A 27,611-nucleotide genomic window follows, 5' to 3' on the forward strand; every position below is an offset into this window, starting at 1 on the left:
TTTTAACCCCCTCACATGTTGCCAAGGTAATGGATTAAATCCTCCCAGGATAAAGCGGAATAAACCTTCCTGCAACAGTGGCAATACAAACTGCAGGATACCAACGAACTCAAAGAACGGAGCAAAATCACACTTACGAATTTGAGAGAGAGACTGCGAATTAGGATGCAGTGTATTCAGAAAGAAAGAAGTTCTGGAGTGTTTTTCGTGTGTTGAAAATGGAGTCTTGCCTCAGAATTTATAGGCAATTATCAGAAGAGGTGTCTGGAAAAGGTGCCTTTTCAGAAGAATACGCTGCCTGTCAGAGAGGCTCTCTGAATCTGGCTGCCGCGGTTAAACCGCGGCCAGAGAGACCCTCTGAATCTTCAGCAAGATTCTGGCGTATTTTCAGCAGTGATTTGACATTTAATAATTAAATAAATTTTGTCCAAAAAATAATCTTATCGATCGTTTTCCAAATCCAAATCCAAAGCCGAGCCGAGCGAGCAACGACGACGACGGCGCGAGGGTTCATTCTCTTCAACTCCTTTTAAGAGCTTTAAGAAGTGATTCTATATATAAGCACACAAAAAGTGCAAGACAAAAGTTCACTTCTTCAAATTTTTCATTTTCCCTCCATTTTCAATTCACACTTCTTCTACTTTAAAGTCCAATGGCTTAAAGTCCAACAATATATACGTAAAAATTTACTAAAATTGCAACAAATATTATATCTGAACCCATAATTCTAAAAGCAGAATGAGTTCAGTGCAAAGAGCTATTCAAAGAGTTCAGTGCAAAGAGCTATTCAAAGAGTTCAGTACAATGAGCCTATCAAGTTTAAATCCTCAATTCGCCTCGAGTACAACATCAAGTATGAGCTATTCAAATTATTATGTAACCATAGACCAACATCCACAACTCTGACTCTAGTTCTCAAGTCATACGATTATCACTAAACTTGAACATGTACACTGTCAATGTAGTAAAACTCCCTTTCAGCTCAGAGGTAATCAAATCGGTCTATATGCAGTATTTCTGAACATAAGAGGCTGCAGCGTGATAAATTTTAGGAATACCTAAGCTCTGTTTATTTCATTGAACTGCAGTTTATGTTGCATAGGTATGATGGCAACAATAATAGAGTAAAGCGTGAGACAGGAGATAGCAATAATAAAGAAGGATAAATGACCTTGAAGCAATATATGCACACACATTATGACCTTTAAGTAATATATGCACCCAAAAAAAAGGGCAGCTCAGTGCACAAAGCATCCCGCGTTCACGCATATATGCACACACATTTAAGTAATTGTCTCTGTTCATTTACGTCATTCTAACAGGAGACAGACTGATCAATTTGGCCGCGGGATAGACTGCCATCCGGTACAATGTTGAAGGTAGTGTTTGAGAGCATCACTCGGACGTTCAACAGTCCAGGTTTGGTAGAATTCGGATGGATTGAAGATGTTATTTCCACTGCAAGTAGACAATAAACCAGCCTGAGTTCCACAAACAAACAAGTCATCTTCAGACTTAATGCTACCAGTGCATCCTTCCTCCTTGTCAGCTGCCTGTAGGATGAAATAAAAAGCCAATTAGGCAGTGGAAGAGACTAGTTCAACTCCATAGATAATTGTAGTAACGATATACAAACAGATGGTACATAAGCAAAAGAAAATGTCAAACTTTAACACTGACTATTATAATTTGTCTGTTATAACATGCGACAAAAAGCGCCTTCGACAAGGTTCTTAAAAATGCTGTGAGCTTTTTCAATTTGACTTCTACATGACTTTTGCCATGCATTTTCATTACTAATTCTGAGAAGAGTATACGTACTATAGACAGAGTCCTTAAAAATGCCGTGAACTTTTTCACTTTGTTCTCCTACATGATTTTCATTTTCTTTCATTAATAATTCTGAGAAGAGTATACGCAGGCACCTATTCAAGGACCTAAGTGGCGCTCTATCAGCTGGCTGACAGAGACTGGATAACCACCAAAAAGCCGTGCGCCATATCTTGAAGTGTGGTGGAGCCTCTTTTCTTTTCCATTTTTTTTGGTGTGTGGGGTGGTTGGGCTCCAGCAGTTATTTTGATTTTGACTTTGAATGTCTGATTCTGGATTTTGAAGTTAGGACGCATTTATCAGCTATTGCAAGGAGGGGTGTTGAAACAATCGGAACTTGCTAGTAAAACTAAAAATGCTCGTGCAGAATTACAGAAAACGCATCTAAAGGCAGATTGATAGGGAATTGGAACTTTCAGCTCAACAAAATAACTTTATCCAGCTTGATCACTAATTTTCTTAGATGGAAAAGCCAGCAGAAAATTTGTTTGACAAGGACATGCAATTGACTCGAACTATGCTATGTTACATAAGATCCCTCAATTATGCCGGTTCACTTGTTAAGTCTGACAAGAAAAGGGTGTAAAATGAGTTCAATGTCTGGATTTGCTGAACTTACAACAAGTTCTTGACTTTTCGAAATTTGACGAGCAACCACAAGCATAGAACTCCACTGGAGAGGAAGCAGGGATGAAGAAGAAAACTTGAGGGACAATCCAAGAGAAAATGCAGATTAATCAGAAGCCCAATCCAAGAGAAAATAGAGAAGCTTCACACCTCCCCTGATGAGGTAATCCATTTTATTCATTTAACATCCATTAGATAAAAACAAGAGAAGCTGGTTACCCAGTCCCCAAGGATTAGCTCAACTGGCAAAGGTCGAGGGACTTGTGTCTTAGGTCATTGGTTCGAATCCAGTGCCAAGCGAACTAACTCTGGTATTTAAGTGAGAAGAGTAGAGGGAGAGGGGCGGGCCCATCATCCCCGAGTTTCAAAGGCTGCGGTGTTGAATAAAACAAAGACACAAAGCAATAACCTTAAGATAAAAGGAAGACTTCTTTGTATTGAGCAGAAGAACAGAACTTTTATTCTATTAAACAAGGACACTCAATATACTCGAAGGAAACTGAAAAGTGGATGCTACTGAAAGTGACTTTACTTGTGCCTTTTATAGGCATATACTGTAACAGATTTTCCGCTTCTTACTGTTCAAGTCCACAACAGTCACCAAAAAAATAAGAAAAGCACTAAAGACTCGGTAAAACAGAACTACCAACATTTATCCAATTAAACTGATAAGTCAAAGCAATACTAAATTGGTAAAAGCTTGTGTTTTAACATGCGGTTGGCCCAAAACATTGGCTCCAGGTGAATTTCTGGGTTATCAAGAGAAAAAGAGAAGACTTGTTGCCTGTGAAGCACAGGAAGAGAGATGGAACTTAGGTGAAGATGAATGTTATAGAATATGAGTTGTAATTTGTAAATATATTCCAATATATTTAGCAGATTTTGTAATGTTTAGATTTATTTCCATAGCTAGAATTTTTGTAACTGTTTAAGTTCCTTACATAGTCATGAGTAGAAGACAATATCTGCTTCCATCGAATTACATGGTATCAGAGCCAGATCCATCTGTGTTTCTGCTGGCCCCCCATGTTATGTTATTCACGCTCCAGGATAATGGGTACGTGGGGGAGTGCCAAGCCATACATTGGTTGACAGAATGGTTGTGGTCTCCTCAAATGGTCTTAGACAATCCTCCCCTCATGAGCTAGCTTCTTAAGTTGAGTTTGGCCAAGGTCCATTTCTTCACAATGAACTAAGAAACGGGTTTGTTGGTTATTTTAGAGGGAAAGGCGCCTAAAGAGGTTTTTAAGGCAAATTTGAGATCATCATAAGGCTTAAGTACAAATTTTATTCTTTGGCTAGCTTTTTAATGTAAAACGATTGATGTAAATGAGGCAGGTACCCTACTTGACATCCCTGAACGTAGCACCTCCTTCCTGCTGCTGACATCTATAAAATTTTGCTTACTTGTCCGAAAAAGAAGTAAAGTGGAAATGAGAACCTTATCACTTTCTTTCCTTCATCAAAGATAGCTCTTAATTTGTAGAGCTGTCTTTTGATCTTCCAGGGGCAGAGTGTGGGGCTGGGGTCAGGGGGTGGGTCGGGTAGCAGGGGAGGTAGAGGGGGCAAGGGAGCCTATAGGTTGAGAATCGGGTCATGGAACATAGGTTCACTAACGAGTAAATCCATAGAGTTGGCGAAAATCCTGCAGAAGAGGAAGATTAATATAGCGTGTGTCCAGGAGACTAGGTGGGTCGGATCGAGGGCGAAAAACGTGGATGGGTATAAGTTGTGGTACTCTGGTGTCCTGAGGGGTAAGAATGGAGTGGGTATCCTGGTAGATAGCCATCTTAGAGAGTCCGTGGTAGAGGTCGGGCGGGTAAATGATAGACTAATGACTATTAAGTTGGTGGTGGGTGAGGGTACTTTAAATGTCATTAGCGCGTACGCACCGCAAACAGGCTTGGATGAGGATATTAAGAGGCGCTTTTGGGAGGGGTTGGATGAGATTGTTCGTAGTATACCGCCTTCTGAGAGGTTATTCATAGGAGGAGATTTCAATGGTCATATTGGGTCATCTGCAGGTGGGTACACTGAGGTGCATGGCGGCTTTGGTTTCGGGGAGCGGAACGGAGGGGGCATTTCGCTGTTGGACTTTGCCAAGGCTTTCGATCTAGTCATTGCGAACTCGAGTTTTACGAAGCGGGATGAACATTTGGTTACTTACCAAAGTTCGGTGGCGAAGACTCAGATTGACTATCTCCTCCTCAGGAGATGCGACAGAAGGTTGTGCGAGGACTGCAAGGTTATCCCAGGTGAGACCCTCTCAACGCAGCATAGGCTTTTGGTGATGGACATTTGTATTAGGATAAGGAGGAAGAAGAGGTCAGTACAAGGACGCCCCAGGATTAGGTGGGGCGCCTTAACTAAGGATAAAGCTAAGGAGTTGGAAGGAAGGTTATCGGCAATGGGAGCTTGGAGAAGTAGTGGGGACGCAAACACAATGTGGTCGACGACGGCGGACTGTATAAGAAAGGCGGCGAGAGAGGTGTTAGGGATATCTACGGGCCACAATGGTGGCCACAAAGGAGATTGGTGGTGGAATGCAGTTGTCCAAAGGTAAAGTGGAAGCAAAGAAGGCGGCTTACCTGCGGTTAGTAGGGAGCACTGACGAGGAGGAGAAGAGAGAGAACAGTCAAAGGTATAAGGTAGCTAGGAAGGAGGCGAAGATGGCAGTGACGGAGGCTAAGACGACAGCTTTTGCTCGTCTGTATGAGGAACTAAGGAACAAAGGTGGGGAGAAGAAGTTATTCTGACTCGCTAAGGCGAGAGAGAGGATAACTCGGGATCTGGACCAAGTGAGGTGCATAAAAGATGATGACGACAAAGTTTTGATGGGAGATGACCAGATTAAGAGGAGGTGGCAGACCTACTTTCATAAACTTTTAAGTGAAGAAGGGGATCAGGATATTATACTTGGGGAATCGAGGAATGCCGACAATCACCATGAATTAAGTAATTGTAGGGACATTGAGATCGATGAAGTCATGGAGGCAATGCGTAAGATGAGAAAGGGCAGAGCTACCGGGCCAGACGAAATTCCAGTTGAACTGTGGAGGTGTGTGGGTAGAGCAGGCTTGGAATGGCTTACTGCATTGTTTAGTGTTATATTCAAGACTAATAGGATGCCTGAAGAGTGGAGGTGGAGTACAATGGTCCCGTTGTATAAGAACAAAGGTGATGTCCAGAGCTGTAACAACTATAGGGGCATCAAATTACTAAGTCATACCATGAAAGTTTGGGAGAGAGTGGTAGAAATGAGAGTGCGAAGGACGGTGTCTATTTCAGACAACCAGTTCGGGTTCATGCCGGGACGATCTACCACAGAAGCTATCCACCTTATTAGGAGGATGGTGGAACAGTACAGAGATAAGAAGAAGGATCTCCACATGGTGTTTATTGATCTGGAGAAAGCGTACGATAAGGTTCCTAGGAAGGTCTTATGGAGCTGCTTAGAGGATAAAGGGGTCCCGAGTAACTATATTAGGGTGATTAAAGACATGTATGATGGAGCTAAGACTCGGGTTAGGACAGTAGGAGGCGACTCTGAACACTTTCCAGTTATTACGGGGTTGCACCAAGGGTCTGCGCTCAGCCCATTCCTATTTGCCCTGGTGATGGATGCACTGACTCATCATATTCAAGGGGAGGTGCCATGGTGCATGCTATTTGCTGATGACATTATTCTAATTGACGAGACACGAGGCGGCGTCAACGAGAGGCTAGAGATTTGGAGACATGCTCTTGAGTCTAAAGGTTTCAAGTTGAGCAGGACGAAGACGGAATACCTCGAGTGCAAATTTGGAGTTGAGCCGACGGAAGCGGGAGTTGAAGTGAGGCTTGACTCTCAAGTCATTCCCAAGAGGGGTAGTTTCAAGTACCTTGGATCGGTTATTCAGGGGATCGGGAGATTGACGAGGATGTCACACACCGTATAGGGGTGGGGTGGATGAAGTGGAGGTTAGCGTCGGGAGTCTTGTGTGACAAGAAAGTGTCACCGTTACTAAAAGGTAAGTTTTATAGAGCAGTGGTTAGGCCTGCCATGTTATATGGAACTGAATGTTGGCCGGTAAAGAACTCACACATCCAGAAGATGAAAGTAGCAGAGATGAGGATGTTGAGGTGGATGTGCGGGCATACAAGGATGGATAAGATTAGGAATGAAGATATTCGAGAGAAGGTGGGCGTGGCCCCCATGGAGGACAAGATGCGGGAAGTAAGACTCAGATGGTTCGGGCACATTCAGAGGAGGAGCACTGATGCACCGGTGAGGAGGTGTGAGCGACTGGCTGTAGTGGGCACGCGGAGAGGTAGAGGGCGACCTAAGAAGTATTGGGGAGAGGTGATCAGACAGGACATGGCGCGACTTAGGATTACTGAGGACATGGCCCTTGACAGGGAATTATGGAGGTTGAGCATTAAGGTTGTAGGTTAGGGGAAAGTTGTGAATATTTCTACAGCACAATAGAGTGAGACTAGCTAGTTAGGAGTTAGACTAAGAATGTCATTGGTCGTCTATTGATGCAGGGCTTTACCTGCTAGTTTTTACTATACCAGCCATTTATTTCGTATTTCGTATTCTGTATTTCATATCTCTTATATTGCTGCTTAGAGGATAAAGGGGTCCCGGTTGACTATATTAGGGTGATTAAAGACATGTATGCTGGAGCTAAGATTCGGGTTAGGACAGTAGGAGGCGACTCTGAACACTTTTCAGTTGTTACGGGGTTGCACCAAGGGTCTGCGCTCGGCCCATTCCTATTTGCCCTGGTGATGGATGCACTGACTCATCATATTCAAGGGGAGGTGCCATGGTGCATGCTATTTGCTGATGACATTATTCTAATTGACGAGACACGAGGCGGCGTCAACGAGAGGCTAGAGATTTGGAGACATGCTCTTGAGTCTAAAGGTTTCAAGTTGAGCAGGACGAAGACGGAATACCTCGAGTGCAAATTTGGAGTTGAGCCGACGGAAGCGGGAGTTGAAGTGAGGCTTGACTCTCAAGTCATTCCCAAGAGGGGTAGTTTCAAGTACCTTGGATCGGTTATTCAGGGGATCGGGGAGATTGACGAGGATGTCACACACCGTATAGGGGTGGGGTGGATGAAGTGGAGGTTAGCGTCGGGAGTCTTGTGTGACAAGAAAGTGCCACCGTTACTAAAAGGTAAGTTTTATAGAGCAGTGGTTAGGCTTGCCATGTTATATGGAACTGAATGTTGGCCGGTAAAGAACTCACACATCCAGAAGATGAAAGTAGCAGAGATGAGGATGTTGAGGTGGATGTGCGGGCATACTAGGGTGGATAAGATTAGGAATGAAGATATTCGAGAGAAGGTGGGTGTGGCCCCATGGAGGACAAGATGCGGGAAGTAAGACTCAGATGGTTCGGGCACATTCAGAGGAGGAGCACTGATGCACCGGTGAGGAGGTGTGAACGACTGGCTGTAGTGGGCACGCGGAGAGGTAGAGGGCGACCTAAGAAGTACTGGGGAGAGGTGATCAGACAGGACATGGCGCGACTTAGGATTACTGAGGACATGGCCCTTGACAGGGAATTATGGAGGTCGAGCATTAAGGTTATAGGTTAGGAGAAACTTGTGAATATTTCTACAACACAATAGAGTGAGACTAGCCAGTTAGAAGTTAGACTAAGAATGTAATTGGTCGTCTATTGATGCAGGGCTTTACCTGCTAGTTTTACTATACCAGCCATCTATTTCGTATTTCGTATTCTGTATTTCATATCTCTTATATTGTTGTTATTTTATTACGCATTTTTATGGTACTAATATATCGGCTCCTGTTGCTTTTTTGGAGCCGAGGGTCTCCTGGAAACAGCCTCTCTACCCTTCGGGGTAGGGGTAAGGTCTGCGTACATATTACCCTCCCCAGACCCCACTTGTGGGATTATACTGGGTCGTTGTTGTTGTTGTATATCTCTTATATTGTTGTTATTGTATTATGCATTTTTATGGTACTAATATATCGGCTCCTGTTGCTTTTTTTGAGCCGAGGGTCTCCTGGAAACAGCCTCTCACCCTTCGGGGTAGGGGTAAGGTCTGCGTACATATTACCCTCCCCAAACCCCACTTGTGGGATTATACTGGGTCGTTGTTGTTGTGTTGTTGTTGTCTTTTGATCTTCCAACCATACCCTTTGAATAAGCACCAAGTATCAGCATATTTTCTGAAGGGCAACTTAATTCAATTAATCAACCAACTACGCTTCAATCCAAGTTAGTTGGGATCATTTAGATGAATAAGAATATTTAATCTGATCTATTCATGTTTCAGTACTCAAGGGATTCCTCATAGTATGACGGTTTTTACCCTGGTCATCAACCTATCGAAACTTCTTTATCAAGGTTTGGCACCACCAGCTATACTTTGCGACTACAGAAGGCAGAGTTTACATGAAGAGCAACTTAATTTTTGATTAAATATAGATTAAACATTTTCATTTACAGCGTTGGGGTTTAAACTTTTTGTACAGATAAACCATGCAGAAAAGGGTAACTTGCTATCTTTCTCACAACAAATAGATTTAAATGCCACAAATATTAGCGTAGGGGGCTCATTGCCACAATAGAAATAGTTTTATATGGCACTTCTCCCCCAGAAGGGGCACAGCAATCTCCCAAAAAGTTTAGGGGATGCAAGACTAGACAGTCTTACAGGAACCGGTTAAATAGCAGAATTGTTTTTCAAGGTTATGCTGCATCCTAAGATTTCCTCATGACAGTAAATGTCTTTCTCCTTCCGATTTTCATCCTCATTTCCCCTTTTCACTTTCTCATTCAATTAATCAACCAACTATCCTTCAATCCAAGTTAGTTGGGATCGTGTAGATGAATAAGAATATTCAATCTGATCTATTCATGTTTCAGTACTCAAAGGATTCCTCATAGTACGACGGGTTTTTACCCTGGTCAACAACCTATCATAACTTCTTTATCAAGGATTGGCACCACCAGCTATACTTTGCGACTACAGAGGCAGAGACATGAAGAGCAACTTAATTTTTGATTAAATATAGATTAAACATTTTCATTTACAGCGTTGGGGTTTAAACCTTTTGTACAGATAAACCATGCAGAAAAGGGTAACTTGCTATCTTTCTCACAACAAATAGATTTAAATGCCACAAATATTAGCGTAGGGGGCTCATTGCCACAATAGAAATAGTTTTATATGGCACTTCTCCCCCTGAAGGGACACAGCAATCTCCTGAAAAGTTTAGGGGATGCAAGAATAGACAGTCTTACAAGAAACAGTTAAATAGCAAAAAAAATTTTTGAAGGTTATGCTGCATCCTGAGATTTCCTCATGACAGTAAATGTCCTTCTCCTTCTGATTTTCATTCTCAATTCCCTTTTAGGCCCTAAGCTCTAGTACTAAGGCGGAAAAAGGGTACTAAGGCAAAAAGCTGATTACACATAATCTACTGTAGTATGACGATTAGGACTTCAGGAAGAAGGATCATCATAAAATTTACTGCTAACTTTGGACTCGTCAAGTTTAAAGGTTAAGACTTAAGACTGCACAAGTCTACTGCGCAATCCAAGTTGCTGTCTAAGAGAAAGAATTGGAAATCTTTTGCATAAAAGAAAACAGTAGATGATTTATCACATGGGTTTTGTTGCAAAATAAAATAAATTTACGTAGTAGATTTACCTTCTCTGTGAGATATTTAAAGGCCACCTTTTTTTGTCCAGCTTCATATATGTTGCACTGGGAATATATCTGACACGAGATATTTAAGTTATCAACAACAATAGCAAGGACAGATATTACTGAATTTACATAACCCTACTTTCCCAACCTTTAAAAAGAGAAGAGAGAGAGAGAGAGAGAGGAAAAAGCTGCTAAAAGCGGTACTACCTGTGATTCTACACTTGCACAAACAGCATAAATTCCCCAGTTCCTGGTGTAGTTGTTGTACAAATGTACTTTGCCAAATCTAACACGAGGATGCCGCTGTCTAGTTCCATCAAAAAAGCAGTGGTGAATGGTGACCCGCATACATCTGTCGGTACAATTAGAAGGATCTGCTCCAATAAGCATGGTCTTATCATGCTTTGAAAAGTGACACCTGGTCGCAACAACAAAGTTCAAGATCCAAAAATAGATGCCATAACAAGATACTATATGATAAAGAAAGTTTGACTGACCTAGAAACAGTAATATCTGTGCTCTCCCTTGTGATGTCAATTAAACCATCGTCATAGTCACTAAGGCTACAACGATCTATCCAAATATGCCTCGACTTTGGTTTAATCTGAATGGCGTCAACATCGGGTCCTCTGCCTCCCTCAAACTCTATATTGCAGATGATCACATGTTCACATTCTTTCAACCTCAAACCTTTCCCTGTGATTTTGATTCTTTGGCCTCGCCCATCAATAGTTTTGTAAGACGACACACTCAAATAAGATCGGAGTTCAATCGTCCCTGAAACTTCAAAGACGATCCATAGAGGTTCTTTTTTACGACATCCATCTCGAAGTGATCCTGGCCCATCATCTACAATAATGTGCGATATATAAATCTTATATTATTATCAGCGGAAACGAACAATAAAAGATAGTCACACTACAATGAATCCACAACCAAGAGCTCCACCCCTGTTATCTTATTCTGTCTGAACTTATTACATTCCATTCCATTCCCTTAAAATACCTTAAACGGAATCCTAGCTCTCACCATACATAAGTTAAAATAATAACATAAGGGTAACAAACAAATGCAACATCAATGCTTCCTCTAATCCTAGTTGCCCCAGTAAATGCAACGCCGATGCTTCCTCTGACACTCGCCCCTTGTACCACCTCCCCTTCCCTGGGGAAGAGGAACGCCATTCCCTCATCACCACCCCCGCCATGCTATTAAATCATGTTACACCATCACGTCTCCCGCTATGCTCTATAAACTTGTCCAATTTTTCATTCTCAGAGCAACTTCAGTAGCATTCTTGAGAGATCCTCTGCCTAAACCATTTTCTTTGACATTTGTCTTAAATGTAACGCATTTTTGTGACAAGTGACGCTAATGATAGTTACAGGAGGTTGTAGAAGAGCAAGATGTGGGATGGAAACATGAAAGATAAGAAAGCCAAGATCAGGGAGGAGGTCGTAGCTGGCTTTTGGAAGAATCAGCATCCCGGTACACACCATACTAACAAAGGGAAAGCCAAAAGCTTTTGCCATATCCATTATCTTATTTTTCTAAAACTGGTATAAGAATGACAACCAAGAAACTCAAATGACTTTGATTGCACATGTGCAAGGATAGTGATGTTAGTAAACTGTGACAGGGTATCAAGTACAATGGTAATACTGCTAACTTTCCGATGGAGTGATCCCAACTTGCACTAATCTTCTTATTGGTTTTTCACCAATGCTTAATGATGATCGTGAGCCCAACAAACATTCAACCTATGGTACAACCTAAAATGCAGACAGTACCACAGATGTGAAAACTTATGAAGCAAAAGAAAAGGAAGGACCTTTTTGCATTCTGTCCAATAATAAGACATAAGCAATTGATGTTATATCAAAAAAACCTTAAATGAATTTTGTGACTGTGATAATATGACGATTAAAAGTGAAAAGGGGATGAGGTAAATCTAAAATGAGAAGTTGTCTCAAATGAATCTCTTGGTACATTGCAAAATTAACTACTCTTTCAAAAATCAACGCATATTTAGCTAAAGATAATACACAATAAAAGACAATGATCCATATAGACTATACCAACAAGTTCGGATTAAACAACTATTCAGGAGAAGTGTGAAATATAGAGTAACTTGATTTTCCCTAAAAGGAGAATGATTTAGCATTAGAATGAAGCTTACATGAACAGAGCAGAATGGATATAGAGCATTCAAATAGCCAATCACAACTAATTTAGGTCTAAGGCATAGTTGATCAACCAACTGCAGTTTTTATTAAGGCAGAACAGATATAAGAAATGGGAAGTCAATGCCGTGTCAACCAATTCAAAAGAATTCACATTTACCAGCGAAACAATTTTTTTTATCTCCGTTATCGGGACCAGCTTACACGCACCTCGTCTAATTCCACGAGGTACCTACTACCTCCCACCAACATAGGTACCAGATAACACGATCCACCAATGCTTGGACAGACATGAAGAAATCACTTAGTTTTTTTTATCTAGGCCGGTAAAAAAGGTACCTGCTACCTCCCACCAACATAAGTACCGGATAACACTATCCACTAATGCTTGTCTTTATCTAGGCCGGTAGTTATACCCACAAAACTACTTAAGTACTTAGAACAACATCAATTCCAAAATCAAACACATTCCACTATATTTTCCATTAAGCAGGAAAAACTATGTCCTCCCAACAAAAGAAAAAGATGGGAGCCTTGGGTCAACTGTAAGTTGTCCCGTGTGACCTATAGGTCACGGGTTCGAGCCGTGGAAGCAGCCACAAATGCTTGCATTAGAGATTGTCTACATCACACACCAAAGAGGAGCGACCCTTCCCGGATGCCTTGCGCACCGGGCTGCTCTTTTACCATAGTAGCATAACTTATCACAACAAATAATTTTAACCCATAACTTATCATCAACCCAAACACAAGGAATAAGAAAAGCAAACTAACCATTGAGATTAATAACTTGATAAATATGACCATCACGACCACCAATGGAAGAACCGCCAAAGCCCTCAGCTTGACCAGCTAGAGCACGCAAGCTAGAGTCAACTTGACCATAAGGCAAAACCAAACCCATTTGAGTACTCACTGTGTTCTGGGATTGAGCTGTGGGTACTGGAGGCACAGGAAATGGGGGGCCTTGTTGATGGTGATGGTGGTGTTTGTAACGGGGATGGTGGTTCCCCATTTATGGAAGTCTTTGATTGTATTGTAGTAACTCTAGTATTGATTTCTTTGAAGCTTAACGCCAAAAATTGAAACTTGGCATTAAATTGTACTATCACTTCTTTGTTGTCTCCATCTATGACTCTTGAAACTGAAACCTGCCGACACTTTTTTCTCTTAAACAAACTCTTAGCTTAGAATCCGCCCCGACCATTCTAAGTAAAAAGTTAAACTGACGTTTTATACTACTAAAATATGAGGTAAATAAATAAATAGTTAAATGGTGTATTCTATTTTAAAGATTGTTTACCCTATTTGTAAGTTGTTTTAATGATATACAGATTAATTCGATACAAAACGATAAATTAAGTCAATATTGAACAAACAAAGACAGAATAAATTCAAACCATACGAGTAAGGTAGTTCCAGCCTTAGTGAAATAGTCACCCTTGATCCGGGCTTACCACGACCAGCAATAAAGAATAAGAGAAAGAGCTAATAACAGATAAAATAATAATATATTGCTTTAGAGTGCGTGGTACAATGTACTTCATGAATTAACTGACGACATTTATATAGTAGGGGAATCCTACTTTAGGTACAACTCTATAAAAAGTAGAAAATCTTCTCATTAACTGATTGTCGGTTCCTTATCGATACGTGACGATATCCCCGTCGTGATATCCGGACGATCAAGGATATTTCAGCCTTCTATTGGCTATGCCTGATTGTCCGATAATGTTCATTAAAGTCGATCGAGGCTAGGACAGATTCTGGAGCCATGACCTCGATATTCTCGGGGGCAGGCGTCATGCCCCCGGATTCTGGCTCGATGGGACTTTGCGTCGATAGTCCCCGTGTTTCTCGGAAAGTAAATGACGAGAAACGACATGAGCTTCCGATTCCTACTTCGACACATCGCGGGAGAAACGACAAAAACCCGAAACGTCTCATCAATTACGTCATAATGGCATTAAATGCATGTCAGCCACCGGTTGGCTGTCCCTAGACGTGAAGCATCGCTTAACTACTATAAATACCCCCTCCTTTGTCCATTTTCACTTTACATCAAACCTTCTACCCTCGTACCTTTAGAATTTCAATACTCAAGGTCCTTTGCAGAAATTTTTTCCCATCTTCTTCTCAAGCCAACAAGTTTAATCCTTCAATTTCCTTTCCTTCTTCATCTTTTCCAGATTTTTCTCCATTTTTACTTTCTAAAAGAATGGCAAAGACTTCCAAAACTGTTCCCCAGAAAGAAGCTCCTTCTACTTCGCGGCCAGCCACTAAGGTCGAGGAGACCGCTCCGGATATGGCTGTTGATGAACTAGCACTCGAACCCCCTTGAAAATGTTCATCCCCTGGGGATGCTCGGTCAACGATGATTTAAAGGTTGAAAAGCCTTCCTCCATACAGGGTCATTGTGAGGAGGTCTCGAGATACATCTGCTCGATTACCGAAGAGGTCCTCCCTACAGTCCACAAAGACTGCAACTGGGCCGATGAAAATATAGTGGTCCCCGACCCCGAGGAGGCTATTACCACCCATGTCGAGGGATATCTGAGTGTTTACGCTTATCTCGTTACATTGGGATCAGTGGACCCGGTCAGCATAAACTTCTGTAAGAGATACGAGGTATGCCTCGGTCAGATTCATCCTTCAATGTAGAGGATTGTGATCCTCTTTCGGTTTTTCGTGAGCAAAATTGACTCCTGCTGGTTCATCGTGGATCACATGCTTCGTTTATACAGTCCTCAACTATTCCGGGAGGGGCTGATAAAGCTCGTGTGTCGCGCCAGTAAAACCCCATTCTCAAGTATCGACGAAGATCGGGATCGAGGCTGGCAAGGTTGTTTTGTCCGAATGAGGACTTCGGACTTGATTCCGGCTGAATTGGGGTTATTCCCTGAGAAGTGGAATATGTCACGTAAGTAGATCTTTCCTTAGAATGTTTAATTTTATGTTTACTTTTTTTTCCCTCACTGATACTCGTGGTGGTGCAGCCATCGCTCGGGTCCCAAATGTTGTCCCTGTTGTGCCCCTTTTTAAAAGAGGAGAGTCACCACCTAACGATTTTCAAGGTGCGGTAGGGCACCTATTTGCAAATGACTCTGGTTTAACTAGTCCGCATTACCAAAGATCGGGTAAAGGCTCAAATTACCTCAAGGAAAAGGTGTTAGGCACTCATCGAGGTCCACAACTGTCGGTCCTAGCCAAACTTAAATTATATGGATTAGTCTATATTATCAAATAAACGAAGAGAGAGAGCACAACATTTAAGAATTTTATTATAAAAGGTCTTGAACAGAGGGGTACAACTATTTTTGATTCTAGTAGAAAAAGAAAGAAAATGGGGGGGGGGTCCTAAGTTTTTTAGCCTAAAGGATCACCCCGTACAACATAAATAATATTTCGTAACTACCTCGAGATGTAGTGTTACTCATATTATTCAGCGGGCACAGACTATCATCTCATACTACACGATTACTATGTTAAAGTTGTTTACCTAAGAGCGCTCTAATTCAATTCTAAATCGTGCCCTACGCATGCACTACCCGTCCCATACCTATGGTCCATGAGGCTTTGGGCCTCTATTTGGATGGTTCTAGACCTTATCTAGGTTTCTCAAAAAATGCAAAAGCTATGCGACAACCAAAACATCCAAAGACTTCACATATATGCAATTAAAGGCTCACATTGACCTCCACACTATAGCAACAAGTGCACGCAAACACATATATCTTTAGGAATTGGCAGAATCTAGAATTTTAAACCTATGGACATGCTTTCTAGGCGATCAAAGTATGCAGGTAAATTCCAGATGCAGGATATTGCTTGTGAGCACGTGATTTTTGCTTCACGGAAATTACTCCAAAAGAAATCGAAAAAAAAGAAAGGTTGCCTTTGGGTACAATTTTGTGAATTTACGTGACATTTTGGTAATTGTTTTGTCCGTAAATGTTTACCTTGTCGTAGTTAATTCAAAAAATACAAAAAATACAGGTTGCATGCATATTTAGGATTTAATTGTGCATTTAGGAATTAATTAAACCATAATTTAGTTTTCAAGGGGAAAACCACAAAAATATGCATTTTATTCTATCTGTCGTCATTGTGTGATTTTATTTTAACTAAATGTTTTAATTTGTGTGTTAATTTTGTTGAATGTTAATTAATATTTGTGTAGTTTAATTTTGGCTTTAATTTAATTAGGAATTTTTGTTTAAATTAAAAGAATGAAAAGGGAGGAAAATACCGAATTTGGGCCAAAAATTCGATTAAAAATCAGGCCCAATCCATTACACTGACCCAGTCCACGACCTGGGTTTCCAAACGACGTCGTTTAGGTGTATTTGATCTGAGCCATTCATCTCACTTCATCTAACGGCTCCAGGCTTTCCTAGATACCCGACCCACTGGTACCTGGATTGACCCATTCCCAACACTAAACCAAACGACGTCGTCCCCTTAAGTGAAAAGATCAAGGCCGTTGATCATCAATGATCCAACGGCCGAAATTCAACTCCCTCGTCCCGTATATAAACCCTCCTCTCTTACCTCCCGCCCCAGTAACCAAACACCCCCCTTCACCCCTTCGTCTCTATCAACTCGGAGACGAAACCCTCAGCAAACCCTAGCCGTCGTTGAATCCCTAAGCCTGAAACCCGGCGGCAACGATGCCGGTGACCACCAAATTAACACCCCTAGTGCACATCGACCCCCTGGACACGAATTTGCAAACCGTTTGGTTCGAATCAGCCTACATCGTCTCGAATCTTCATCTGAAGATTCGAGTCAAACCTCAACTTATACTAACCGATCCCAAATGCACACCAGTTACTCCCCTGACCTCCCTCGTGACCAAACCAAGCCTGGTTTGGTTCGAATCGAACCAGAAAAGCTCGAACCCCTAATCTGAGCCCCAAGAACCCTAAAAATCCAAAAACCAGGAATTTGTCCAAATTAGCAGAGGTTTAAGGGTCTAATAGACCTTAGTCGAAGTGTTCTCCGTTGAGAACACTTGATTAAGGTCCATTCGACCTCAAAAAGGTCGAGTCTGAGTTTGGTCACCTAGTTACTTGAGGTATTCTTTTTCCTTTTCCGTTTGATCTATTTTTATTTGTTTCTTTTGTTGTTTGTTGTTTAGAATGATTTTATTTCCAACTTCTTTTTCTTCTCCAAATCAGACCTTTTATTTGGTCGAAATTTTCGTCTGCTCATTGATAAGTGTATGTGTTTAAACTATATAATCGATTGGAATGAGTTTGATCGATTAATTAGTTTCCAGGGTAATTCTTTGTTTTGTCAGTACAACTTGAATCACCTATGTGTACTGTTCGATTCTGATTATTAGCTGTTGACTTATATGTTGTAATTCGTATAGTCGATTGGATAAATGTCGTCAATTAGTTTTAACAGGTCGGGATGTTAGAAACCCGCAAATTGTTCAGTTTTAATGGTCTGTCAGTTTAATACTAATATAAGCTAAATAATAAAATAGGGATCAATAGTGGGATTGATAATATGTTAAGTGCCTTTAGTGGCTGGAAATCAGAAAGAGCATGGGGTTTAATTTTAAATAGAAATGGCCAGTTTAAAAGACTGACAGATTTTTGAATTAACTAGTGAAAAAGGGTACTACTTGAGTTGGCTTAGTGACTTTACTAGTGGGAAATCAGGAACAGCATGGGTTCAATGATAAAAAGGTAGAAATTCACATGAGGAGGGAATAAAAACAGGCTAAAAGTGAAATGTTTGAATAAAAAAGAATGGCCAGCTCTAGTCTTTAAATAGACTGGATTTCGGACAAGAAGAGGGGGTTGTTTTTTAGAACCTAAGGGAGTCTATCTTGGAACTAGAAGAGAGAGCTCATTTCTTGACTTCAATCCTAGATAGACAATAAACAAAAAGAAACCTCTGAAAAAACTCTAAAATTCCAGAAAAGGCATAGTTTCATGTTTAAATTCATAGTTAGTTTGAGATTTAGGCCCAATCCAAGCTACCCTAGGTTGTTTGTTTAAGCTGTTGGTTTCAGATTTGTCCTAGCTGATTTCGAGTGGTGTTTTGGTTTATCTCCAATTGGTTTTGAGTCGATCTTTTGGCTCTTTTGGTTTTTCTGAAACATTTCCGGATCTCTGAGTTTCACAGGGCTGGTTCTTACTGTCCCATACTGCTGATTGTTTGATGCCATTGTTGTCATTTGCTATTTGTTTGTTGCTGATTCACTCCCCCTTCTTCTCACTTTCCAATTCAGGTACACACTTGAATCTGGTTTTGATGTAACTTTGAAGAGAAGATTTAATTGAGAGATGCTCGCATATTTGATTCCTGAATTGTGTTTGTTTGGATTGTTATGTAGTAATAGCTAAATAGATACTAGAGTCTAATATAATTCGATTCCAATTCATGTGCATATAAACCCTGACTGTCTAATTTGAACTTTGTTAGACTGTTTTGGGACCGTTGGGACATTATTGATGTAGTGTAATATGTAATGATAACAGATTTAGTATGGTTGGCGCTGATTGTGTAAATTTTAGTTGAACTAACGTCTGATCAAGTATAAACATTAAATGAGCCCTTAATTTTAATTCATTGAATTAATGTGAAACTGTATTGATTCCATGCTTCACAGTCTGATACTGAACTCATTTACATAAATTGTAGGTTTGTTTAAAAGGTAAAAATCACACGTATATTACTTTTGTTTGTCCCAATCTTCGCTGTAAAGAAACGTAAAAGTATGGGCTAATTTTATACAATCAGAAACGCCAAATCTCCATGTGTACATGCTCATGTAAATACCAAAGTTTAGCCTGGTTATGCACATACAAGCTTATTTTTGTGAATAAATATGTCGACTGTAAGCTGGCGCAATCCCTTTTGAACGGAAATCCGGTTAAGGCCCAATGATTTGAGGGCTTATTTGCCCTTGACATATTAATTGAAATGATGATACCCGAGCATGCTAGTTAGTTCAGGCCTTTTCTTTATTTTGAGACAAGAATAAACAGAAAATCATAGTCTTTTAGGATTTGGCCTTAAATAAAGATGAGATGAGCCTCGCCAAATAAATTACAAATCGCGGGGCCCTCAATAAACGTATACAATAATTAGTTAGACTTCGGAGTTGGCCGTTTAGCGAATTTTCACGGCCTCTTCCTAAAATAACAATACGTTAGTCTCTTAGGACGCGCCTTAATTAATCTTACCTTCTTAAATACGGGTGTGCATTTATGTAACCCAAATCTAAATCCCAACGAAGTCGAAATGTATTAACAACCACGGGTGCATTGATTGCGACGTGGTTCGAGATGCATTTTCACGACGTTGCAATTCTATTAAAAAATAATAATAAAAGCGGTTTAAACTTAATAAAAGCACACAAGTTATAACATGTATTAAAATCAGATATTTAGCCATTATAACAATTTAAGCGATCGTGCTAGAACCACGGGATCCGTGGGTGCCTAACACCTTCCCTCGGATCAACAGAATTCCTTACTTAGAATTTCTGGTTCGCAGACTTCATTTGGAAAGTCGAAAATTTCCTCGATTTGGGATTCGATATAAACCGGTGACTTGGGACACCAAAAGCCAAACCTTTCCCAAGTGGCGACTCTGAAATAAATAAATAATCCCATTTTCGAATAATGTCACTTAAATTGGAAAAACTCCCTCACGCATTTATCCTTCGGGGTAGGCGCGCAAAAAGAGGTGTGACAGCTCTGGCGACTCCGCGTCAGGGTTCAAGAATTCGAGCTTAGAATAATTGTTATATTTCGCTTTATTATCTGATCTTTATTACATGTTTGGGCATAATGTGCTAAATGTTGCCTTTTGCCGCTTTGATATTATCTGAACTGTATATAAACTGTGCTGAAACCCTCCTCTTCTCATCTTCGGGGATGTGCTTGCTGGTCGAGACTCCCTATTCTGTTAGTGTCATACCCTGAAATAAGAAAGAGGCCGGACAAGTTACAAAGACGGACGATCTCCAGGTCCCCGGTACGTAGCCCCCTCATCGACTCGAGTTGTCCGCTCGGGTACACAGTCTAGAACAAATACCCAGGTTATGAACCTAGAATAACTCAGCTTCATGCCGGATCCTTAGTAGGAACGTTTATTTGCATCACGTGCATTTGACTTTGGAGGCTCAACACAGGGGTTGGGTCTGTCTAGGACTGGTGTACCAAAATAACAAAAAACCATCCTGATGCATCTTACTTGCTTCTACTTGTGCATTTATTTGCTTCGGACTTACATGCTGACCGACTTTTGAATATTTTGAGGAAAGAGAGATAGAAGTACAAGGGTTAAAAAGAGTTAAATCACCCGCTTTGAAAAACTAGTAGTGTCGGAACTCTGCCGAATTTTTGAGAAAATGAAATAAAAAGGAGAAAAAAAAAAAGAAAAAAAAGAGTCTTGTTTTCAAAAGAAGTTTGTTTTATCAGCCCGAACTACGCCGGTTTGATTCTCAAAGGGTGTGAGATACGTAGGCAACCCTCATCGGGTCCAACCTCCCCTTTTTCAGAAATAGCCAAAATGCCAGAATTTTAATTTCATCATAAATGAATCGGGTGATGCCGCTTTTGTCAAATGTAGCCGAACGTCCCCGAAAGGGACGCGCCGGAAGGCTGACTTTGCATAAACAGTCGTTTTTGGTCATTTTTTGAATTTTGAGCAATTTGCCCAACAGCCTTAGAATCCTCGTCCCCGGGGCTCTGTGAGGCCGTGCTCCCAATGTCGGGCCACTAGTTTGAAAAAAAGAGTCATAAATAAATCAAGTGATGCTGTTTTTGTCAAAAATAGCCAAATGTTCCCGAAAGGGATGGCAGAAGGTTGACTTTGCATAAACGGCCACTTTCGATCATCCTTTAGAGTTTTGATTGGTTGACCCTCACAGCCTTAAAATCTTCATCCCCGAAGTGCTGAAAGGCCGTGTTCGAAAAATCAGATCTTTCTTTCTAAAATATAGTCAAATCATTTTTTGGGTCAAATAATTTTTGTTTAAATCACCTTAATAAATGTGCAGGATGAGCACAATGCAAAATGAACACTTTTCGATAATGACTAAAGTCCCTTTCAAGTTGCGGCTATGGTGGGATGATCTAGGTGGTGAAGGGCAATATGAGGTCAAGAAATATCTGAAAGGTCTCTCGGGTTTATTAGAAATCCAGCCTCGGGGAGATATCATAAGAGCCTTAGTCACCTACTGGGACCCGGCACACAATGTCTTCCATTTCTCCAATTTTGAACTCACCCCGACTCTGGAGGAAATAGCTGGGTACATCGGAAATGCTGAAGTTCCATTAAGGCAAAAATACCTGGTTGCCCTAAGAGCTGTCACTATGCATCGATTTCTAGATTCATTAAAGATACCCAGGATAGTCCATAACCCAGATTTGGCCGCAGGTTTCTGTAATCCGCGCTTCATATACGACAGATATAGTCATGTAGGAGGATTCAACAATCCGGGCAACAAGTTATGCAACAAAGGTAACCGTCAGAAGTGGGATGAGCATAGAGAGTGGCTTTCATGATAACATTTTTGGGCCTTTTGGTGTTTCCAAGGAAAGACGGAAACATTAATCTGAGAATATCCGGGGTCGTCAGTACTTTGCTCACTCAAAATGAAAGCACTCTCGCGCCTATGGTAGTATCTGATATCTTTCGAGCTCTCACAGCCTGCAAAGCCAGAGGGGATTTTTTCTAGGGGTGCAATTTGCTGCTACAAATATGGATGACTGAACATCTCTGCTACCGTTCCGAGCTTTTGAGTTATGGTTCCTCGAAGTAGACTTGCATAGAAGATTTTTACACGAGAATCAAGGAGGTCAGTCTACCCGAGGGAGTTACGACATGGACGTCATTCTTTCGAACCCTCACTGCTAGCCAAATACAGTGGACACTGGGATGGTTGCATGTTGATGAGGTCATATATATGTCGCAGCTAGGACCCACTTTCTATTGATGGGACTTAAGAGCATTCAGCCTTACGCGCCCTATCGAGTTTTGAGACAACTCGGGAGATGCCAGATAGTGCCACATGAGGAAGATCTTAGTGCTCAAGCAATTGAGATTAGCCTGACGGACAATTTCCTGAAGTAAAAGTCCGCCAGATCTGGAATGAATGCCAATATTTAAAAGTAGATACTTGCGTGCAGGATCGGGCCAAAGGTGAAGTAGCACCAGGTTACCTTGTGTGGTACAGAAGGGAATTTAAGCACAAAAGACCGGCTAAAAGACCCTATATCCTGAATTTTGCCGAGTCATTACAGGAGCAATGAGATTGGTTAGCAAAAGAAAAAGGCTATCGGGCTGAAATCAGCAAGCTGAAACAGCAAATTGAAGGTCTAAAATTTGAGAACAACGTGCAAGCTGCTACTGATCTGGGAGAAAAGAACAGGTTGGCCCAGGAAAACGAGACGCTTAGGGCCTAAATCCAGCAAATAAGGATAGCCTCTGATAACTAACAAAGGAGCCGGTCGGATGAGCGGCTGATAAAAGGTTTAAAAATGGAAATTAGTGAGTGCCAGAGTGAGTCGGAGAATTTTGAGAATACCATAGCAGGACTCGAGGCACACTGGGCAAAAAGAACAGAGGAGCGCAACTGGTACCTACAGCAGTTGAAAAAGGATCACAAGCAAACCATTGCCAATTTGAAGAGAAAGGTGGCCACTATTGAGGACAGAGCGGCTGAGCAAGCCCGAACCTTTGAAGCTGAAAATAGACATTGCTATGATTTACTGGCCCAGATGGAAGTAGAAATTCAGCAGTGGCAGAATCAACATCTCCAGGATTCTCGGGTTTTGAAGGCCCGTAATGATCAAATAGAGTGCCTACTCATAGAAAAGGGGCAAACCAGGGATAAGATTAAGACCATTGCCCATGCCATCATTAGGAGGTGTCTACGGTATGAAGATATGACCCGCACTACTTTCTTCTCGGCAGTGATGATTTATGTCAAGCGAACTATGTATAAGCTGGAACAACTTGAAAGGGACCTCGCACCTAAGCCCGCGGCAAGGCCGAACGATGCCCCGCGGGCGCCAATTTTTAAAGCTTTAATGTATTTATAGGTCGAGTCTGTATTTTCCGTCTTGGCATCTTTTGTTTGTCTTTTCGCATCAGGGTGTATTAGTAGTTTTTGAGTTTGTATTTATTCCAAGTCTGTTATTCTCCCTTTTCAAAATATTTGGTTTGTAATAGAATGTTTTAGTAATAAAAAAAATGTTTCTTTATTTTTACACTTGTTTGTCTTGAACTACGTAATGATCTGATTCACGCGGCGTCATGATACGTAGGCAATCCTCATCGGATCCGGTCACGTTTTTAACTTCAAATAAAAAAATAAAAAAAATAATAAGAAAATATAAATAAAGGGGAGCATAAAGAAAAGCCGGAATGACGCATGTCATCAATGCAAACATGTAGAAACTCATTTAACTGTATAGGTTCATCACACCCCAACGTGAGATTACCTGTCTATTATTTGTTTCAAACTAACTGTTTGCTTGCAGCGCCAGGTTTTTAGAAAGGTGGTTTGGTTTTGTGGAGGTCTGGCCTCACATTCATACTTTACAAGGTCAAAAGGAAGTGTTCAGCTGCCCGTCACTAAGTCGAGAGGAAGTATTCACACTTACTTCACGAGATCAAAGGGAAGTGTAGAGATGTCTTCAGAAATTCTTTTGCCAACGATTCCTATTTCCGAAGAGAGTTCAATCTCGGCCATCCCAACTTCCAAATCAGCAACTGCTGAAGAAAACAGAATCTTGCGGCTTCGCATGTTGGAAATGTTGGATGACTGGAACAATGAAAAAGAGCCGCCGAGTGTAATACCTGGATTCCCAGAGTTGTTCTCTAGGACAAGTGGGACTTCTAACGTCCCCATAAGTTATCCGACTACCCCATTCGGGTATCCTACCATTCCTGCCCACTCCACTGGATCACCTCCGATTCTTATCCTTGGGTGTCAATGACAAATGTGGCTACAAACATATTCACTGCACCGCCCTGTCCAATCGCGGCACAACCCGCTATACACAGGCCTAATTTTGACTCTTCCTTATTCACATTTCAAGCACCATCCTTTTCACTGGAACCAACTCGGTTTACCACCAGCGCTCACCCTCAGCAGCCTCAATACAAGTTTACGCCTGGGCAAGACCGAAATCCCAAAGCTCTTGAACAAGATGAAATGGCGAGAAGAATGAGGAGCCTCGAGCAGAGCTTAAAAAATATGCAAGGCTTAAGCGGGCAGAAGAGTTTCTCCTATACTGATCTGTGCATGTTCCCTCACGTGCACCTGCCCGTAGGGTTCAAAACACCGAAGTTTGAGAAATATGATGGGCATGGCGATCTCATTGCTCACCTCAAAAAGTATTGCAACCAATTGCGTGGGGCTGGCGGCAAAGAAGAATTGTTGATGGCATACTTCGGAGAAAGCTTGGTGGGCATAGCCTCAGAGTGGTATATGGATCAGGACATATCTCGATGGCACATTTGGGACGATCTTGCCAGAGATTTTGTAAGGAAGTTTCAGTATAATATTGACATCGTGCTAGGCAGGAATTCTTTGTCAAACTTGAAGAAGAAACCCTTAGAAAGCTTCAGAGAATACGCTATTAAATGGCGCGAGCAAGCATCAAGGGTAAAACCTCCCATGGATGAAATAGAAATGGTCACTACTTTCCTCCAAGCTCAAGAATTAGATTACTTCCAAAACATGATGTCGGCCATGGGAAAACCTTTCGCAGAAGCAATTAAGATCGGAGAAATGGTAGAAAATGGGCTAAAAACGGGTCGAATTCTAAGCCAATCTGCTATCAGAGCTACCTCCCAAGCCATTCAGGGTGGGTCTGGAGGAATAGCAAAGGGAAAGAAAAGGGAAGAAACATTCATGGCAGCGTCGAGTACAAGGAGAAACTATACTCTCAAATCCCTTTTCTCAGAGAGGACCCCGCAACACTATTACCCTCACCAAGATTTGGCCTATACTCCTCAGCCGTACTCGGTCATGAATACTCAACCTTATGTCCGGCCACCGCAACAAGCCAATCGGAGCCAAGCTCCACCTCCCAGAAATCAGCCTCCTTACCGAAACCACTATAATCCACAACTACCCCAGAATAACTTCCGTCCTCAAGAACCACCCAGAAGACAAACTTTCACACCCATTGGTGAACCGTATTCTACCCTATTCCCAAAACTGGTCCAGATGGGTTTCCTGCAACCAGTCCCTCAGACAAGGCAAAATCCAGCATCACCTGCTTACAGAGCTGGTGTCAGGTGTGCTTATCATTCGGGAGTAGAAGGGCATGATACCAATGATTGTTGGACTTTAAAAAGGGCGGTAGAGAACTTAATAGAACAGGGAAAGATAGTATTAAGGGACGAGGAGGTCCCAAATATAACCAACAATCCATTGCCCGCTCATAATAATGGGCCATTGATTGGGATGATCTGTGAGGAAAAGGAGTTTGATCCTGCCCTGAAAGCTATAATCGCCATTGTCAATGCAGAGAAAAAGCTTAAAGCAGCCCCAAAGCAAGAGAAAGGGGAAAAGAAGACTAATACTGTCAAGGCTGAGCTCGAAAAGAAGGCTGTGACAAAGACAGAGACGATGGTGCCTTCGAAGAATGAGGTTCTCTATATTCCACGAGGTCGATCAGAGAAGCCACAAAGATTCGAAATGAAAAGGGGAATACCGATGTACGTGTCGAAGGGGGCCTATGTGGTCCGGGGGACGATTAAACCGCCTCGGCTAAATGAGCCAGCGGTTATCAGACGTGTGCCACAGAAGCCAATGACAGACCCGTCTACGATACCGTGGAATTATCAACAAACATTGGTTACATACAAAGGCAAAGAAATCACGGGGGAACTTCCAGAAAATACTTCTGCTGGAAAATATTCAGATATTCAAGAAGTGAACAATGCCACGCGGAAGCGCTTCCCACCCAAGAAGCCCGTAAGCGCTGAAGAAGTAGAGGCTTTCTTCCAGAAGATGAATATGCCTGACTATGAAGTGGTGGATCAGTTGCGCAAATACCCTGAACAAGTGTCTATGCTATCTTTGCTAATGAGGTCCGCCGAACATCAGAAGATCCTGCTCAAAACCTTGAATGAAGAGTATGTGCCGGCTGAGACTTCAGTTGAACAACTTGAAAGAATGACGAAAAGGTTCTTTGTGGTTAATCAAGTTTCTTTTAGCAAGAACGATATGCCTCCGGAGGGAGCAGCTCACAACAAGGCTTTACATCTGACAGTCAAGTGTGAAGACTACTATGTCAAGCGAGTAATTTTGGATGGGGGTTCGGGTGTCGACATTTGTCCGCTCTCTACGCTGCAAAGAATGGAAATTGGGACCGGAAGGATTCGCCCCAATAATGTCTGTGTAAGAGCTTTTGATGGCATCAAGAGGGACACCCTCGGAGAAATAGACCTGATATTGACTATCGGGCCGGTGGAGTTCGAAGTAACTTTCCAGGTACTGGATATGGATACATCTTACAACTTCCTCCTCAGAAGACCTTGGATTCATGCTGCAGGGGCTGTACCCTCCACTCTCCACCAAATGGTGAAGTTTGAATATGAAGATCGGGAAATTGTGGTCCACGGGAAAGACGAACAGTCTATTTATCGGGACCCATCCATCTCATATCTTGAAGCAAGAAAAGGGAGTGAGCATACAGTTTATCAGGCTTTTGAAGTTGTGTTGGCGGAGCAGTATGAAGAAGGGAGCCCTTGCCCCCAAACTTTCTTGTCCAACGCTTCAATCATGGTTGCTAAAGAAATGATCCGACGAGGATTCAAACCGGGAGAAGGACTTGGAAAATCATTGCAAGGAATAACTGAACCTATCACCTTGCCTTCCACTAAGAAATTCTTCAGGGTAGGTTTCAGACCCACTCCAGCTGATATAAGATGGGAAAATGACAGAAAGAAGAATGGTTGGGTCTTGCCTCAGCCAGTTTCGCATCTTTACAGAACGTTTGTCAAGCCAAAATACCAGAATAAAGAAGAAGATGAGGCCTTTACTACCGAAGAGATTGAGGAGATCTGTGGGGCCATGAGAAAAATACTACAAGAAACCCACATGGTTCAGCTGGGAGAAGGCACAAGCACCGCTGAGGTGCTATACATGGGGCCAAATGCTAAGCTTCAAAATTGGGAGGCTACACCGTTCCCAGTTAGGTAGGAGTCCGGGTAGACTTGTCCCGCCACCTTTCCTGCATCACGAGTTATCCCAGGGTGTAACTCGGATGTTTTTCTTTAGTTTCCTGTTTTAATTTCCTGA

The 27,611-nt window shown here is 41.8% G+C and overlaps 2 protein-coding genes across 2 annotated transcripts; one reads left to right on the forward strand and one right to left on the reverse strand.

The window, feature by feature from the left end:
* Positions 1 to 1,167: 1,167 nt before the first annotated feature.
* LOC104245414 (probable pectate lyase 4) lies at positions 1,168 to 13,521 on the reverse strand. The gene is made up of 5 exons (XM_070150890.1): positions 13,091 to 13,521; positions 10,631 to 10,982; positions 10,341 to 10,551; positions 10,134 to 10,202; positions 1,168 to 1,553 (listed from the first exon to the last, which is right to left on the reverse strand). Exons 1-5 carry the CDS (start codon positions 13,329 to 13,331, stop codon positions 1,335 to 1,337), a joined length of 1,092 nt encoding a protein of 363 aa, XP_070006991.1. The 5' UTR covers positions 13,332 to 13,521; the 3' UTR covers positions 1,168 to 1,334.
* An 11,690-nt stretch (positions 13,522 to 25,211) lies between these two features.
* Positions 25,212 to 27,512, forward strand: LOC138874001 (uncharacterized). Its single transcript, XM_070152500.1, has one exon. The coding sequence runs from the start codon at positions 25,212 to 25,214 to the stop codon at positions 27,510 to 27,512; it is 2,301 nt and encodes a 766-aa protein (XP_070008601.1).
* Positions 27,513 to 27,611: the final 99 nt, after the last annotated feature.

This window comes from Nicotiana sylvestris, chromosome 7 (genome assembly GCF_000393655.2).
Source record: "Nicotiana sylvestris chromosome 7, ASM39365v2, whole genome shotgun sequence".
Taxonomy (NCBI): Eukaryota; Viridiplantae; Streptophyta; class Magnoliopsida; order Solanales; family Solanaceae; genus Nicotiana; species Nicotiana sylvestris.